We start from the raw sequence: 19,121 nt of genomic DNA, 5'->3' as shown, positions 1-19,121 counted from the left end.
ACAAGAATATTAAGAAATATTAAGAATGTTTTTTTTTGTACTATTCCATGCAATTACATTAAATTGGAGATTATGCTTTCAAGTTTCAAAATGGCACAATGAAAGTGGTCCACATGAATTGTGTGATTTATTTCAAACATTTTGAACAGATTAAATTTAAATCCTTACTTGGTTAAAATTTGCCTCATCGGTGAGCTTTATCTGTTGTTACCAGATCATTAAGTCTGAGAGAGTAAGATAGTATGTTTATTAGTATTGCTGTTAATTAATAAAAAATAAAAAAAATAAAAGATAAAAGGGCTATAAAAATAGTTTTCCATTCATTGAAAATAAAAATGAAAAACAAAGCTGACAAGAATAAAAATATGAGAAGAATACTTAAACTTCAAAAACTCTTTGAAGTAAAAATATATAAAAATTAATAAGATGGCAAAAGCACATGCTGTAACAAAATTCTTAAAACTTAAACTAAAATAAAACTATAAAAATAAATAAATAAATATATTAATTAAAATAAATATTATATTTATCAAAATATTAATACATAGTATATAAATAATGGCAAAAAAATAACTGCATAAAATTTTGATTGGTTTTGTTAACTGGATAATCTGATTAATAATCTGACACACACACACAAAAACAATAAAAAAAAATAAAATAATATATACATAATTTCTTCTCATGAAGCAAATACTTCAGACGAGTTAAAAAAAGTGCCACTTTTATAATAATTGTGTAGTTTACATGCTTTAAAGCTCTACTCTCCTGCCCATACTGCAGCAGTATTAGAAGTAGCTTGTTATTGTACTATTTTTGCATTTCTTTGTAGACAGATGCATAGAAACATTTTACCCACATTACACTTAATGTGTAGGAAGAGCTTCCGTGTCCTCTTTGTTTCAGATTAGATTAGATGGTTCAGATAGGTAGTTTAGATGTCAACACAAGGACATAGGAAATGGCCTTATACCGAGCAGACGAAAGACGAGGCCTAGACTGCAAATGAAAGATTTGACTTTATGCTGCAAATTGGGTCTTCCTCTTTAATTTGTGCTCTGTGATTCATAACCATTTTGAAGTAAGTAAAGGTTATTTTCAGGAAGCCTTCTGGAAATGTAGTTTTTATTAAAAGGGGGGGTGTTTTAATGACTGTTTTATTAAAATCCTCATCCTCTATCTTGTTAGAGCAATGTTACAAGATGATAAAATTCTCAAAATAAGATTTCAGCGTATGATGCACTGTTTAGCACTGGCACTGTATCTACAGCTTCACAGAAAAACCCAGCACAACCTATGATGACAACAATTAGCTGCACGCAAAACGCAAACATACAGCGCAAACAGTGTCTGATTCATGAGTGAATGATGCTTTTAATGAATCAGTTAAAAGACTAATTTGAATGAGTCAAATTAATTACTGTTTACTTAAGACGTCAGGCCGGTTGTTGAATGACGTCTGATTATTTGATTTAAGTGGTACTTAAAAAACATTAAAATATTCAATATTACACTATGTATGTACTTGAGGGAAAAATAAATGTTTGTTTCTGTATTTATTTATAAATTTTTCCCTACTGGTGCATATTTTTCAGTGAGTAAGTGAAGTGTATTTTTATGAAAAATATTGACTTCAGGTTTTTGGGCTTTTTGTTTTTGCATGTCGACATTGGTACAGTAATGATGCTTCTAATCATAAAAAGAGGATTGTTATGGTAAATTTGGTTTATTGTGTGTTGGAGGGCAAATTTGAATAAAATATTGCATCTATTGTGCCGTAGGCAGTTGCTATTGTTTATCAGTGCTTCTGATTAATAATAGGTTATAGATGCATGACCATCCAATGGGATTTTGTATTTTTCTGCTGCAGGTGGAGTGTAACAGGCCAGTGGATCAGCTGGTGGGCGTGGCTAAGCAGCACAAAGGGGTGGGGCTCCAGTCGTCTTTGCTGTCCCAGAATGGAGATGTTGAGAGGCATGAGAACAAATCGTGCGAAGGTCGCCACCCCACGCTGGACAAGAATGCTGTGGAAAACGGGCTCCCACGCCAATCAGGCTGTCGGGTCGAGTCGGCCTCTGATTCAAGCCTGAGCCCATCCCAGGACTCAGAGAAGTACGAAGAGGACACACTGCCAACTCTGCCTCGCAAGAAACGAGGGAGACGGAAGCTGGAGCGGCCGACTAAATGTGAGTTATGCTCAACCTTCCTTCATCATGTTTCACAGCTGTCTGCTCACTGAGCCACTCGTGGGCCCGAGGCCAAGAATATGTCATCATGATGGTTAAAAAATACAGTATTTAGTCACTAAACAAGAGGATTGTAAATCGGTTTCGGAGGCTTTGTATGTACTATTGACTTGAAGGACAAATAATTATTGTTAAATGAGTACATTAATATGTAAATCAGAGTAATTATGCTCCCAAAAAAATCTAATTTGCAAACAAAAGACACCAGCCTCCCACACCGTGTACAAAGCAATTTGGCAAGATTTTCTCTCCAGCAGCGTTTCATACTGCGATTTTGTTTTCAAATGGGGGAACCAACCACCCCTGCACATATCCATATTTATATATCCACATATATCCATATCCATATTTGTTTGGGTTAAGTTTCACTATGTATACAAATTTAAGCTTTTTATTGTTTTGTTTTGTTTTTATTTGATTTTATTTGGTTTAATTTTTTTTTTTTTTTTTTTTTTGAAACATAAGCAGTACTTCACTCACCATGGGAACTTTCAGTATTAAAAAAAAAAAACCATAAGCACGCTTTAAAATAAATACAGATTCAAAGGTTTCAATTATTAATAGTACTGCAAAAGTTAACAAATGCAATTAAATTAATAGATTTTGTGCACTATTTATTTTTAATATTAATGTCAATTTGACATCATAACTGTTATATTCTATTCTTTAGTATTTCTAAAAATTGCATGCTGAACCTAGTAATTACACGTGACCATTATTATTTTTTTAACATTATTTACCATCATTTTATATTACCTTTAATATTGTTTTTATTTAAATAATGTTTTATTTGTATTTTTTTTTAAGCATATTATTATGTGTTAACTAGGAAAAGGTTTTGAGATGAACTACTAATGTTTGGTTTTGCTTTAACCTGTTAACGGTCACTCACATTTTTGAACATAGACATGAAAGTGCATGATCCAAGCCTACATTTTTATAATTCATGACTGAAAACATTTTGTAACATGACTTTGATGAACCATTTTCATGGTAATGCAATGTTTGATTTTAAAATGGGTTTCAAAGGATGAATTTTGAGATTTTAAGTTTTCAAGTGATATATTTCTGATGATTTCTAAAGTGTGATATGTGTCAGAACTCCTGATATGATGTAGGTTTTTGAAGTGCACTCTTGCCTTAAATTAATTTATTACTTTTCCTACAGAATTTTTAACAAATAGATTGGTAAAATATCTATTTAGGAGTCTAGACCTTTCCAATAAATTGTAATATAGGTTAAAAAAGTGAGTGAGTATTCTCACCGATTCAGTCTGATTCAGAAAATCATTTGGACGATTCCTAAAAGACAAATAAAGTGATTTGTTCGTGAATTAAACTGTTGCGCTGTATTTTTGGTTTGTGTTCTGCTACAAAAGATAATGCAATAGACAGCTGTGTTGACTATTAGTTGTTAGTAAATGCTCACACAGGACCTGTTTTAGTTTTTCATTTCATCACTTATCACTTTTCACAAGCTCACAGCTCTGCTAAAAATATATATTTATTTTTTGCAGTGGCACTACAGGTTCACTCAGGGTTTCTGAGATGCTCCTGAATACTGCTCCAGTGTGATGCCAATTATCAAACCTCTCTCTCTCTCACTCTCTTTCCGTAGTGTGAGGTCAGGTATTGACCTTGATGAGAGCAAGGCCGGGTAGACAGAGCCATGTCTTTCCTGGCAACCTGCCTTGATTGGGTGCAGTGCACAGAGAGACAGCAGGTCTGTGTTATTGCCGCTCTCTCAGTGGGGGCCGTGCCAGGTGCATGGCACAATGCCCAGGGCACTTACACACTGATCCTACATCAGTCTCCCTAAACCCACTTTATGGTGAAAGAATATGTGCTGCAGATTTTTATCTGATTTTATATCTTGAAGTTTTCCCCTTCATTTGCATCCTAAAATGTCACACTAATAATAAGTGGATGCACAACATTTCTAAACTTATCATCATTTATTGAGCACAGACAGAAGTCAATCAGAAATCAATCATTTACATAACAGTTTTAGAGCATTTATCAAGCAGAATTTTTCAAGTTTGTAGGAACATAAATGTAAACTTAAACATACATTTAAATAAAATAAATAAAATGTTATAAATAAAAATCAATTAAACTGAAAAATCTAAAAAATAAAATATATAAAAAAAATTATAATAATAGTAGTGCTGCAAACACTAGCAACCAGCAACATTTGTGTTTGGTATAAATGACACAGAACATCTAAAGTGCATTCTAATTTCAAACTTACATCGCAGTCTGTTCATTATTAAAATAAAGTACAGTCAACCAAACATATAAAAGGTTACGCTGGTCAGTTTAAATAGACCGTAGTATACCGGTCCACTCTGCTGTTATGCCAAGGACGTTTTTGCTCATGTGAAGAGGATGATCTTTTCCGTCTAGTTTACATTAAAAAAATAAACAAATATTATAGTTTAACATTCAGATACATTGCGAATGTGGAAACATTTGGATATGCGCAGAACCAGACCTGAGCAATAACCTCCAAATACATCTAGTCGAACCTGCGCTCGCTCGTGCTCGTATGCACACACGCATGCACGCACTCATGTACTCATGCGTCTCGATCTAATGCTCTGTAAATGCAGGATTTTTTTAAAAAACAAATAGGCCTAGCGGAACGCAAAAATTCTAAATCGAATATTTTTCAGAACAGGATCAAACAAAAAAGTACTGGTCATAATATTGCATAAAATGTTTGATGTGAAAAAGTGGTTCACTGACTGCGCAGCACAGCCACAAGCGCCACAGTTACTTTTGGGATCATTTTATTTTTAATAATATAGTGTCATTTGAAAACATTGCAATTGCGTTTTAAAATACAACAATGAGCACCACTGTAATGAATTAACCTTAGTATTCATCCGGAAGAAGGAGGCGGGAACCGGCGGTCAATCAAATGAAGACTTTAATGACAAAATAAACAAAACAGCGCACCAGCCCCTCACGGACGACTGATGCGCACAAAATAAAACCAAAACACAACTAAAATCCCAGGCCTGGTCCTCTCTCGTCCTTCACTGTCGTCGCTCCAGTTTTATATCCTTCCATCTCCTACGTGGGACTCGAGACCGGCAGTGGGTCGCAGGTGTCACTGATTTCCCAATCATTGCCAGCCTCCCTCCTTGTTCCCACGTCCCTCGGCCCCCCCACTTGCCACATACCCCCATCGCCCCTCGCGGGCCGGGGGGTACCCACAAGACTGCGGTCTACTCCACCACCACCCCCCCCCCCCTACGGGGGGGACCGCTCACGGGAACCTGCGGGAACCTCGGGGTAGGACAGACGAGGCAAAAGAAAAGGAGATGGAAGGAGCGACAGAGACAAGAAAAAAAAAAAAAAAATTCCGGTTCCTAGACGCACTGCTGCTCGGCCCTCCACCGGCTGGGCGATCTCCTCCGCGGTGCCTGGCGGTGGCACTGGATGGCCCTCGGCGGACGGCACGACACCCCTCCGCCGCCCGGTGGACGGTGACGGCTCCTCCGGTTTTGGGCAGCCGGCAGGAGTCCCCCGTTCCCTGCTCCTCCCCGTTCAGGCGGACGGCAGCAGGCTCCGGCTCTCTGGCGAACGCCGCCGACTCCTCCGCTCCCTCACGGACGGCAGCCGTCCCTCCAGATAGCGGGCGGTCGGCAGCGAGCTCGCCCGTCCCTGGCAACTCGCTCCAGCCCACCGCCTCGAGCGTCCATGGCGGCATCCTCCTCGCCAGCTCTGTGGCATTGCGGATTCCCCACAGCGGCGAGGGATCTTCAGCAGCGCGTCCCTCCTTCTCCCGGGTTTCGGCACCACTGTAATGAATTAACCTTAGTATTAATCCGGAAGAAGGAGGCGGGAACCGGCGGTCAATCAAACGAAGACTTTAATGACAAAATAAACAAAACAGCGCACCAGCCCCTCACGGACGACTGATGCGCACAAAATAAAACCAAAACACAACTAAAATCCCAGGCCTGGTCCTCTCTCGTCCTTCACTGTCGTCGCTCCAGTTTTATATCCTTCCATCTCCTACGTGGGACTCGAGACCGGCAGTGGGTCGCAGGTGTCACTGATTTCCCAATCATTGTCGGCCTCCCTCCTTGTTCCCACGTCCCTCGGCCCCGCCCCACTTGCCACAACCACGAAACCATTTAAAGAGACTCATTCAGCTGTCTCCTTGACGGGAAACAGTCAACAAAGTAACATGATCTAAAACGTATGGCGCACTCTCTTCATTTTATCAAATGATCATAATCACATCTATTCATTTTACAGTCCTGCTACTAGCATTTTATTCAGACTAAAACCTTTAATTCGGGTGAGAAAGCTTTTTTTTCCAAGTGCCTTTACACATAATAATAATAATACCACTGTAGATGCATTTCGCAGCATTAAGGTTATTAATTGATCGTTGATTTAAACGTCGATTGATCATGGAAATGATCGAATATTGACATCCCTAAATGCAAATGAGTTGGATGGAAACCTGGCTATTTTCTGCATCAAACCATGCTTCCAAACAAATTTCATTCACCGTTCTGGGCAGCTCCAGGACAGCTGTCTCTCCGAGCATGGTGCTGTCTGTGAGCGGGGCGGAGTAACGGAGCCCTCAATCACGCTGCAGTGTTTGTAAGAGCTGACAACTTCTCCACCCCATTTACAGAGTGAGATTCTCTGACTTCCTTTATCTCCCAAGGACTGTTGTTGAATCTTCCAAATGTTTTGGCTTGGGGTCCTTCACATGCGTAGCAGCACTTTCCACTGCAACAATAACACGGGGCTGCCCGCTGACGTGCCTGACTTTAAATCGGCGTTATGCCGATATATAAAAAAATGACAAATATCGGCCCGATATATCGGCCGAGCGATATATCGGTCGACCTCTAATACCGAATAATCAAAAGTATGTGCTGTTTGCTAGCACTACTAACAATGCTATTGTCACAGCGTGGGTCAGACAAAGACGAGGAGATCTGGATCTCAGTGGAATGTTTATTTATAAAAATAAGCTAAACACATGCATTTAGACAGTAGCTGAAAATATGAGCAATCTGAAGAAGAATTAAATACATAATACAATGAGGAGAACAACAAGGTACAGGTGGGAATGTAATCAATAATCACGACAACCAGCTAGACACAGTGGTAACATAGAAAACAGGAACTAAACTCAAAAACAACAGAACAAAACCATGTCAAAATAAGAGTCCTTTACATTTTGTAAAAACAGTGATAGCTATAAAGGTGTATTTACACTGACCGATTCCCTGGGGTCATCATGCTAAAGGGATGGTTCACCCAAAACTTCTGTCATTAATTACTAACCCTCATGTTGCTCCAGACCTTATATGACCTTTGTTCATCTTCTGATCACAAATTAAGATATGATGAAATCTGAGAGCTTTCTGACCCTGCATAGACAGCAATGCAACTGATTCAAGATTTTTTTTATTCGTCACATACAAAATTATATATAGCATATATAACCAGCGGTGAAATGTGAGTAAAAACTGACATGTTCAAGGTCCAGAAAGATAGTAAGGACATCCTTAAAATAGTCCATGTGACCTCAGTGGTTCAACCGTAAAGTTTTGAAGCTACAATTGTTGAATAAAGTCTTTTTTTTGTATTTTCTTTGTGCACAAAAAGTATTCTTGTAGCTTTATAAAATTTAGGTTGAACTACTGATGTCACATTAACTATTTTAATGATGTAGTTACTGCCTTTCTGGGCCTTGAACATGTCAGTTGCATTGCTGTGTATGCAGGGTCAGAAAGCTCTCGGATTTCATCAAAAATATCTTAATTTGTGTTCCAAAGATGAACAGGTTTGGAGTGACATAAGGTTGAGTACAGTGCTTAATTTGTAAATTGCGAGGTCCCGGAACAAAGCGGGGTAACGGATCCGGCATGTGATTACAGGAGGGAGAGGTAACGGAGCACTCGCACAATCACATTGCTGGACCAGTTTAAGTGATTTTAAGAGCGTGCATCAGTTGCATTTAGGGTCTGTAAGGTCATGAAAATGCCATGCGATTTTAAAACAACAATTTCTATGCCTAAAAACGTTTGGAAAAGTTGTGGAATTTTATTTTTCAAATCTCTATGTAATAGTTATATTTAATCAGGTCCTACATTTCTGTAGTTTTAATAATTCTCGCAGCTTTCAAGTTTATAATGAGGTTAATCCCTGCATTTATTCAAGATAGCTTGTAGGTTTGAATAATAAAATAAATCCACACAAACAAGATTCAATCAGTCATTCGAAACCATAAACTCTCTCGGGGCGCGCTTCACATCATTGCATCTTGTCTGCACTTCAGCGACCTGCTGCAAGCTGCGATACAAGACTCACTTGCATTTCGATCGGGACAGCTGACAGAACTGTCACTTGACTTGACTAATTGGGTAAATTGTTTGCATTTTTTTGCATTGTCACAAAAATGTATAATTTGCACACCTTTTAAGGATTTTAAGCCATTTGGTACTCGGGCGCTCCGTATGCTGTATTAGGCTATGTGCCCTCGCAGTCACATCCAAAGCTTGCACATATAAAGTGGACTCACGAGTATTATATAAGAGTTATTTTCGTAGTTTGTTGAGTTTAAGCAACCAAATACACACAATATGATGTCTGTTGGTTGTTGACAAATAAAACAGTTTCATGGCACACTCTACTAAAATACAGGGGGGAAGGAAATAAAGGGGGAGGGGGGGTAATCAATAATTAAACAACACTGCGTCGTCAGTGTTTGTGTTGTATCAGACACGTGCAATTAACATTAGGCTATATAAAACAAGCTCAAATGGAGTTAACAAGGTCTTTGGCTGGCGAATGATGAGATCTGTGTTTTGTCCGCATCTGAGGCAAGTGCAGTGCATTTTATGCTATCATCGCCTTTTAAAGGCTATATAACGTTTATTGTTGCTATATGGGCGCTTAGTTTTTCTTGTTGTTTAGTAAACTTGGCCAATGTCTCATGATATAAACGATAAAGCGCTTATGCACAGGACATTCAAAAACGTACAAAAGTATATTGACTAGATGGCAAAAAACTTACTTCTCCAGTCTTCAAACACACACAGACAATAGCCTTTACAGAAATAGTGTTTGAGTAAAGAAAATGCTGTAGCTACTATTCAAACAGTTATTTGTTTGCAGTGTTTGGAATAACGCCGTTTAAAAGAACGGCGTTAGGTAAAGAAGTAATTTTTTCAGTAACGGGGTAATCTAACTAATTACTTTTCCCATCGTTACAATGCCGTTAACATTACTGGATGTTAAATGCGGTGCGTTCCTATGCATTGACTTAATAAACTATGTAATCCGAACGGACCCCTGGCTCACACAGCGAGTGAGGAGATGGGATAATTTATAACAAGATAAGCGATTATGGCTAAGGCAGAGTCATGTGTTTCATGGTAGCCAATCAGAGCCAGTGTTTTTAGACACATGCCGGCACACGTGCCGGCGGCGCCAAACACACACACACACGCAACAGCTAAACAGAGATTCGCAGCAGCAGCAGAGATGGTGAGTCAGGAGCAATCCGATGAAAAGTTGGCATTTTCAAGGTGGAGAAATAAGCACTACTTCAAATTCATTGTAGTCAAAGGCAAGAACGTGCATGTAATGTGTAGCCTCCTCCTCCAGGCTGTGTGCGCACGTCAATCTGAGTGAAGGCTCGTGAAGTGACGAGGTTTCGCGAGAGCTTGAGGATCCAATGGCGTAATGAAGTTTTACTGACAAGCTCTTTTAAATACTTATCATTGGTTAAATATTTATAAAAGCCTCTGATTTAAAATAATAATAACGAATTATAATAGAGATATGAATTTTGGTTAATTTTTCAAGGCACATATCTGTCTTCCATACGGAAACGCCACCTCTGGAGGAGGGGGATCTGCCAAAATGAGGTGCCGGATCCGGCTTGTTCCGGCACAAATTAAGCCCTGGTTGAGTAATTAACCCTTTCACTGGTGAGTTTAAAATATTCTAGCTGACTCCCCAGAGTGAGTTTTTTATTTAAGGCAACCTTTATTTTAGAACGTTTCCCCTTATTGTTTCCATGGAGATTCGTTATGCTTGTCACGTGACACACCGCAACCACGAAAACACTATGTGACAGATGTGTCACTTTTTTTTAGTTTTTCATTTTTTATTCAAAATATTCACACACTTGCTTACCATGTCCTCAATATCTGATATTCCGATGCTTTTTGGATAAATGATTAAATAATCATAAATGATTTTGACCGTGATCTGTAATGTGAGATGGGCACCGCCATATTCGTACACGCTGCAGTTCAGAGAATCCTGTCAGTCGGATTTATAGCATGTAAATTAATCAATTTCTCCCAAAATACATATAAGTAAGTGGCTGGTGATCTGGGAGAAGAATAGAGTTAACTTTATAGTTACTTATACTATCTGTATCTGATAAGAATAGAACACCTTGGCAAATTATATTTGAATGGATTGTTATTGCTGCTTCCATTTACATCCGTGTATTTTAGAAATACTCAATCTATTGTTTTACTAGTAAGTACTGTATGTGTAATTAAATGTCTGAAACCTAAACGAAACATTATGTGGTTAAAAACACTGCATAGTTGTGATTATATGACAAATGCAATGCGCGTCTCAACACCAGCAAAAATGGGAAAGCACAGTTTGAATTTGGCAGTTGTGTGACGTCACTGAACAGTTTAAATCCCATATGTGGGACCGTACAGGCCCATTCACACCAGAACAATAACTATAAAGATAACGATAAAGAAAAATCGTTCTCAATATTAAAGAATAGCGGAGACCAAACCACAGCTATAATGATAAATGCACAGAGAAACAATATAGTTGTAATCACTTTCAGAACGCTTTTTTGAACGATGAATGCTAAAAACATTGACACCCAATCAGAATCCATCCTGCTATAACATGTGTTGCCTTCTATGCTTGTTTGACTCTCAATCATTGACTTGCATTTTATGAATCACCAAGGACCGTGGTTTCAGCTAAAAATCTTCATTACTGTTCTACTCAAGAAAAAAGTCAGTTACATCTTGGATGGCCTGAGGTTGAGTAAATAAACAACAAATTAAAATGTCTGGGGTGAGCTATCCCTTTAAAGACTGTTTTGCCCACACATTTCCCAAATGACACACTTTATGAGGGCTTGCGGGCTCAGGTACTGTCCCACAGGGTGTCGCAGTTGTCATTTTCAGGTTTCAGAAGGGTGATCAATAAAAAAATATATCTTAACAGTTTTTTATTAAATAAAATAAGTGATTAAGTGAGAGTGAATTTACAGAGAATATGTGACAGAGACAGGTTATGAGATATATAAGCAAGTTTATTTGTAAGCAAAATGGAGATTGCCGCTGTAATATACCCAAGTTAATCTGATATATATCAGTCAGGAGCTTGTTAAAACAAATTAACATTGGACGCCTTAATATTATTGGTAGGCTACATATAACTGGTTACAGATTTAACCATAAATAAGGTTTATTTGCACTAGTCACTACCACTATTTGCCAGACTTCATTAACCCGGCACTAATGCTAATCAATACTCATTAAGTCATTAATTCAATCCCAACAAAGATTTTACTGAACCATGTACTCTGTATAGTGAGTCAAAAAGAACAGTCTTGCTTTGATTGACAGAGAATGGGCAAATCCGGCAGTACCTGTCTTTTTCATTCCTCTATCTAGAGGGCACAGGATGCATTTCATTCCAGTGAAGGGGAAATGAACGCTCTGAGCACGCATGCTGGCATGTGCTCAAACTGGCACGCCGGACGCTAGATGCCAACCATGCTCACAAACCCAGTGACCTTGGCAGTCTCAGCAGGATGAACCCTTTCCTCACCGTACAGACAGGGTTTCTTATTCCCATCGAGCCACTGAGAAAAGAGGAAGAGACAGAAAGATGTGTCGGGAGAGGATTTGCACTTGCTAAAAATGTGAAGAGGACTCGCGGGTCAAGGCCTTTTGTTTTGGTACTTCACTGGCAGGCTTTTGATGGCTCTTGTGAAGAAAACAAGCTCTAAGGTTTGACTCTCGGCGCTCAAGTGTTGTGATGTGGCTGGGTGACGGAGCTTTGATAGACTTTAAACAGACTTTTCTTAGGCTAGTGGGTTATTAAAATGGGTGCTGTCTACTTCTTTTGACTTCACGTCATGAATATGCCGTGACAGACTCCATGTGAGCCTGGTCTAAATCCCACATTGATTATCAAAATGAGGTATTTAGGATTCTTTCATGCATTCATTTAAGGTTCTTTCATGTCTTTGTGCTGTAGGCATATATCAGAAAAGTGCTCTCAAAATGCAGTTTAATAAATGAGTGGTAATTTTAAAGGCATTTTATATATTTGTAATTATTTTATTTTAATTGTTATTTATTTATTTATTTATTTTATTGTTGCATTGACAATGTGGAAATGTTTGTGTTGGTCTGAACAGATGCATTTGCAGACTTCATTCAAATTCTTGTTTGTCACACTGATCTCAATATTCATCTCAGATTTTAATTCCAAAAAATATTCTATAATAAAAAGTATTCTCTAATTCTTTTTCAGCATGCATATATATATATATATATATATATATATATATATATATATATATATATATATATACACATAAATACATACAGTATACATATACATACATACATATATATATATATACAGTACAGACCAGAAGTCATGAAAATAAAGAAAACTCTTTGAATGAGAAGGTGTGTCCAAACTTTTTGTCTGTACTTATACATATATATACATGCATACATACAGTGGCTAAAATAAGTATTAATAAGTACAGTATAACAACGTGCAGGCCGTCTTTTTACACTGGTCTCAGGCAGTCGGTAGAAGTCACTCTTTCCTCTCTCCACACCGCTTTACTTAAGATATGATCCTCGCCTATTTTTAAAGGTAAGAGTGTGCTCTCAAATATGCTCTAGCACCCCTCTCACGATAATTTGTTGTCAAACACCTATCAGTCCAAGCAGCGCTGCTTCAAGTCAAACACACCTATTGGTTTTGTGGTGTTGTTGTTGTGCGCACTAGAAAACGTACATCCACCATACATCATTGAATCGCTATATCATTGATATCGTGAAATGACACGTTTTTATAATGTAAAAATGTATACCGGTATTATCATGGATGGTATGATATGGCACACCCCTAGTTATTATGATTATTAACTCCTTACAAGATTTCTGACAGAAGAGTGAAAAGTATTATCAGAAGAGTTGTTTAAGAGCCAAGGACCACTTGTAGAGGGCTTCAGAAAGACCTGGAATTAACTGGTACAATTGTTTCAAGAAAATAATAAGGAATGCACTCAACCGCCATGGCCTCTATACACGCTCACCATGCAAGACTCTACACTTCTTTTATTTTATTTTACTTAAAAAAATTTTTTTTTTGCTGAAGTGTACTTAGTAGTGCTGAAGTGTACGTAGTAATGTACATTTATGCATTTGGTAGTAGGGCTGTTTATTGAGTCAATTTTGAGAACGCTGAGAATGTTTGTCAGTTTTGCAGCTTACAGTCAGTAGATTCACTGAGGATGAAGTTGTCATTGTTGAAACATACATTTCTCATGAAACACATCACCACTGGGATTGCATTCACAGTTTAGGAACTGACATTTAGCAAATGGACATAAAAAGATGTCTCTTTAATTTCTCATTATTTCTAACTTGCAGAGTTCAAGCTAATCTTTTTTTTTTTTATTTACCTCTCAGAACTTTGATGTGGGAAAGTTTGTAATGGTGAATGTTACTTTTGATCTGCATATCATGCTAATGTTGGGCTTCAAGCAAAAAGGAAAGGGTTTAGGAAATAAACTATTCTATCAGATGCTCTATACAGTAATAAAGTAAATTAGTGAATCTGTAGCTGGTTTTTCACTTGAACGAAAATGAACCTTTTGAGGGGCCACTTTTATTGATGTGGTAGTGGAATTGTGGGTGTGCTTTTGGAAAGCTTTGTTGAGCTCTCAGTAATATTGGCTTCCTCAACCCCAAGTTAGAAGGGAGTCTCAGTACTCCTGAATCATGAATCATCATGATAGCCCTGCTAATGTTTCTGGTCACTGGTGATCGTAGCCTTTGGCTTACCTCAACCTTACCTGCTGAACCCAGCCAAGACAAAGCTGTTTAGCCATGAACTACATCCTTTTGTATGTGGAGACGTCAAGAGTATAAATCAATGCCAGGGCAAAAAAGGAGTCCGAACTTTTCAAGAAATTCGGGAGGATCCATTATGGCACTGTGGAATGTGCGCAAGATGAATGGCGTTAGATGAGTACGGAGAAAGTATGAGTGTTGGGGAAGTTATTCCAAAATTGTAGTTAGTTACTGATTTTTTTTTAGGTACATTAGATTGCAATGGTATTACTTTACTGTTCAGACTGACTAGTTATCACATTAACCATTATTAGTCGTAGATTGAATCTGCTGCCATTTTGTTTTACATTTTCTTAGTCTTTTTTTGGATGAAAATGGGGTACTATTCTTACATCAGTCGATTCAGCCACTGACTCAACATGTTTCTTAGGGTTGTTCACATTTTTGGTTTCGAATGGAATGGAATAGAGCAGGCTATTTTTAACTTGACACACCATCTGAAAAATACTTCTAACTGTACCATTAAAAAAAAAGGTGTGAGACACAAAACAACGGCCAAAGACGATGGGGCTTACCCGCTTGCAAAGTCACTGAATGTCAGAGATGTCAAATCCGCTATGATTATGAGTCAAAGGGGTTGTTTCATTGTTGCTAGTATTCATGATGGCCTGCATGTCTGTGTTCTTATTGGAGCCTGCAGAGAATGGTTTAGTTTGTGTGTAGCGCACATGATCATTTTTGATTTCATGCTTTTGGAATTACTGCTATTTTTTGAGGCAATTGATATTAAAAGAAGTGGTTGACTGATATTGGCTCTTCAATGGCTGATTTTGATACTGATGTATAGAGCCGTGACGGCCAATATAATCCAAATGAATGAGCACTTGTTTTATACAATATTATAATATTTGAAAAATATGTGCATGCACTGATACTTTATTTTAACATTTTGAAACAACACTTTAAGGCTATAGCTGCAGTCATACAGAAAGTAAAACAAAACAAAACAAAAAATCTGTTATGCCAAGTATGGAACCAAAATAGCTTCAAAATCATTCAAATAATATGATTCACAAAATTTAAACCCACCTTCTTATTCAAAAATGTGACACATGAAAAGCACAATTCATAAATAAACATGGTGTGTTTACAAAATGTTTAAATGGTTGTGTTGTTACCATGTAGATTTATGTAGATGTTTTGACAGATTCACAATTATTTAAATTGTTTCCTGCATTATTTAAACTGTGTCCTCTTTATTAAGCCAATCATCTGTTATGCTTTCAATCCAGCGAATTATAGTACACATAGTACATCTGGTCATGTTGGCCAGAAACAATTTTTTAAATGGTGATATTTTGGTGCCACACACAAAGACACATTCATGCTGTGTGTAAGTAAATATTGCCCTGTGGCAATTTTCACATATTTAGCAACCCAGCAAGTCTTTTGGAAGTGATTGACTGACATTAATACTCTGTTTCTAAAGTTCTCAGAGACTTTAATTTAGTAACACAAAGCCCTCAAGCTAAAATGGTCCGTCTTCCTGCTTTACAAGTAAAAACCTTTTTTTGCACACCACACAAATGAGAAAAGTTTATTTTGGCTCAAAGCTATGTTATGCTTACTCTTCCACATTAAAGCCTTGTAAAAATTTCTGTTGCTGCAAAAATACCATTGAGGCCTTATACTGGAGATTGGTGAAGACCATTGCGACAAATCTGGACTGTCAGAAACATTTCAGGTAATAGCTTGTTCTTGTGGCTGTTTCCCTCTAGACGTGGAGCACAAGGAGGACGAGGGTGGGGACTCTGCAAAGAATGAGGTAAAACTGTCTTCCTGTTGTGTGCCTGTTTGTGATATACATGTGTGCACTTTTGTGTGTGTCCGTCTGTGAAAATTCAACCTTTTCTGTTAATTGCTCAAGATCTCAGAGGAAATTCCTAGGAAGATAAAATGGAACCTGTTTTTCCAGCCACTTGATTATGAAAGAAATGGTACCCTAATGGTGAAATATCAAATACACTTGGTCCTCTGCTTCAAAACAAGGGTCCCTGTTCTCCACCAGCCATCCGGACGCTCCAACCCTCGAGTACCCTTAGTTTGAGAGTCCCCCACTAGTCCATTTGCGAAACGCTCCGAAATAATTCGCTGACGATCCACCTAATTCCTTCCTTCATTTAGGATCGCATAGATAGATGTCGTTAATTTTTTCTTTTCCTTTTTTTTTTTGCTTTTGTCCCTTTAAACAGGGAGCTCGAGGGAGGCTCCGTGGGGGAGTGGGCTGGGAAGTCAGCCTCCGTCAAAGACCCATGCCCAGAGTAACCTTCCAGGCCGGTGACCCTTATTACATTAGCAAGAGGACCAGGGAGGAGTTGCTGGCAAAGTGGAAGTTGGAGGTGAGTACCACTGCTCACCACTGTCCCAGAGGAAGAGTGATAGGGAGCCTGTCAGCATTTCTATTATAGCAGGAACGTTTGCCAGGACGACGACTCTGCGAATCACCTAGACTCTGTGAAAGCCAAGTGTATTTGATGAGTCATTTGATCTCGCATGAAGGTACCATTTATTTCATGAGATGTCTTGCTGGCTTCTTCTCACACTGAAAATCTAGTGGTTTACTCATTATAACCATGCACAGACATGTCCGTTATGAATGCAGTGGCCAGTCAGAGGTGTTAAAATAACGGTAATGGTAGTTTGTAGCAGTCAATAATCCATAGATACAGTACGTTTTATTTATTTTTTTGTTCCTGATTGGTTATTGGCCAATATTAGAGATTTTAACGTTTATCGGTAATAAATATTGGATATTTCATTGTGCAAGCTTCTTTACTCAATTTTGCATTAGTTATTAATGTTCAATTAGATGTTTTAAATATTTATATACAAAATATTTGAAATGTTTATCTCTTATCGGTATCAGTATATCGGTATATATTGGTACAGTAGATATATTCGTCAGCTTATCTGTATTGTGTATACTGTGTATCTGTATAGTTGTGATTGCCAGAGCATTTTTGTGTGGACAAAAAAAAAAAACAACATGACTGGACACTTGTTGCTCCTGGTTAGGATCAGAGTCATCCCTAGCATGGGATGGTTGACCCAGTTGCACCACCCTAAGAAAAGCTTTAGTTGGCCTTTGTACTGTTTAATTGTAATTTATTAATCTATTGCACTAATTATTGGAGAGATCGCAAATAATCCAAGATCAAGAATGTGACATTTCAGGAAGAAAATCAAAGGTTATATCATCATTTCATTTTTTTTGTCTATTGTCTGAGTCATGTTGAATTTTTATACCCGTTACTTGAATGTGCAGAGCTGAAATTGTTGTGATGTGTCTTGACTTGAATGGGAGTGTGATTTCTGCTCCACTAGTGGCACTTAAACAGGTTTCCAGAACACTCCTGTCTGTCATTTGCCAAGCATACAGCTAGTCCCACCCAGGGCTATTTTTAAAGAAAATCCAGTTTAATATAATTTAAGGGACATGTTGGTTCACAACATAAAGATATAGTTCAATTCAAGATATAGGACAATTATAGTAAATTCTCACTATTAACAATAGATAATAGTGAGAATTTACTATAATTGTCCTATATCTTGTATATCTATTGTTGCTTATTAGCATGCCTGTTAATAACATATTGGCTTTTTAGTAGTACTTATAAAGTACATATTCTGCATGACCATATTCCACATCCGTAATCCTAACCCCTAAACTTAACAACCAACTTACTAACTATTAATAAGCAGCAAATTAGTAGTTTATTGAGGCAAAAGCCATAGTTAATTGTTTGTTAATTGCGAGAATCGGAACTTAAAATAAAGTGTGACCAACAGACGATAACATTCAATGTTTTATAATAAAGCACTGCAGTTTTGTCTTCTGATGGTTAAAATGCTCAAGCTCTTTAAGGTCAGGTGTATTCTGATGATCTCTAAATGTTTTTATCGTTCAACTGCTGAAAACAGTTCTGAAAGTGTGGAATCCACTTTTCTCATAGAATTAACAAAATTATTGAAACTTTATAGTTATAGTTATCATTATTGTCCCTAGTGTGAATGAGCCTTTACTGATCGGTTTGACGGGGTACAAAAAAGGCTGGGAAACACTGATTTCAATCATTAATTTGGCTCTCTTAAAGGAATAGTACACCCAAATTATGTCAGTAATCACTTACACCCATGTAATTTCAAACCTGTAAATGTCTTCGGAACCCAATGTAAGATATTTTTTTGTCCATCTGCCATCAGTGGTTCAACCGTAACGTTATGAAGCGATGAGAATACTTTTTGTATGCAAATATAACAAAAATAAAGACTTTATTCAACAATCCATGGTAGAAAATTGTTGAATAAAGTCGTTATTTTTGTTTTCTTTGCAAACAAAAAAGTATTCTCATCGCTAATGTTACGGTTGAACCACTGATGGCAGGTGGACTATTCTGACGACGTCTTTCATACTTTTCTCGATCTTGACAGTGTAAGTTACTTGGCAGACTATGGGACAGTCACAAGCCTCCCAGTTTTCATCCAAAATATCTTAAATTGTGTTCTGAAGACAAACAAAGCTTTTACAGGATTGGAACGACATGGCGGTAAGTGATTGATGACAAAACTTTCATTTTGGGGTCGAGAAACCTTTAACTTCATGTTGTTCCAAACCCTTAAGACCTTAATTCATCTTCAGAACACAAATTGACATATTTTTTAAGAAATCCGA

At 37.7% G+C, this 19,121-nt stretch overlaps 1 protein-coding gene across 7 annotated transcripts in view; it reads left to right on the top strand.

Annotated features, from left to right (window-relative positions):
- dnmt3ab (DNA (cytosine-5-)-methyltransferase 3 alpha b) overlaps window positions 1–19,121 on the top strand; it is a 77,777-nt gene that overhangs the window by 11,353 nt on the left and 47,303 nt on the right. For 5 of the 7 annotated variants that reach the window (XM_059520677.1, XM_059520679.1, XM_059520676.1 and 2 more), the window contains exons 4-6: window positions 1,871–2,186; window positions 16,168–16,214; window positions 16,642–16,788. In XM_059520677.1, the coding sequence (XP_059376660.1) occupies window positions 1,871–2,186; window positions 16,168–16,214; window positions 16,642–16,788 (510 nt within the window). The remainder of the gene's footprint in view (window positions 1–1,870; window positions 2,187–16,167; window positions 16,215–16,641; window positions 16,789–19,121) is intronic. The other 2 variants (XM_059520680.1, XM_059520681.1) reach the window with 1 other exon arrangement.

The sequence above is a fragment of the Carassius carassius genome, chromosome 32 (genome assembly GCF_963082965.1).
Source record: "Carassius carassius chromosome 32, fCarCar2.1, whole genome shotgun sequence".
In the NCBI taxonomy this organism is placed as follows: domain Eukaryota; kingdom Metazoa; phylum Chordata; class Actinopteri; order Cypriniformes; family Cyprinidae; genus Carassius; species Carassius carassius.
This window is presented reverse-complemented; position numbering and strand designations above follow the sequence as displayed.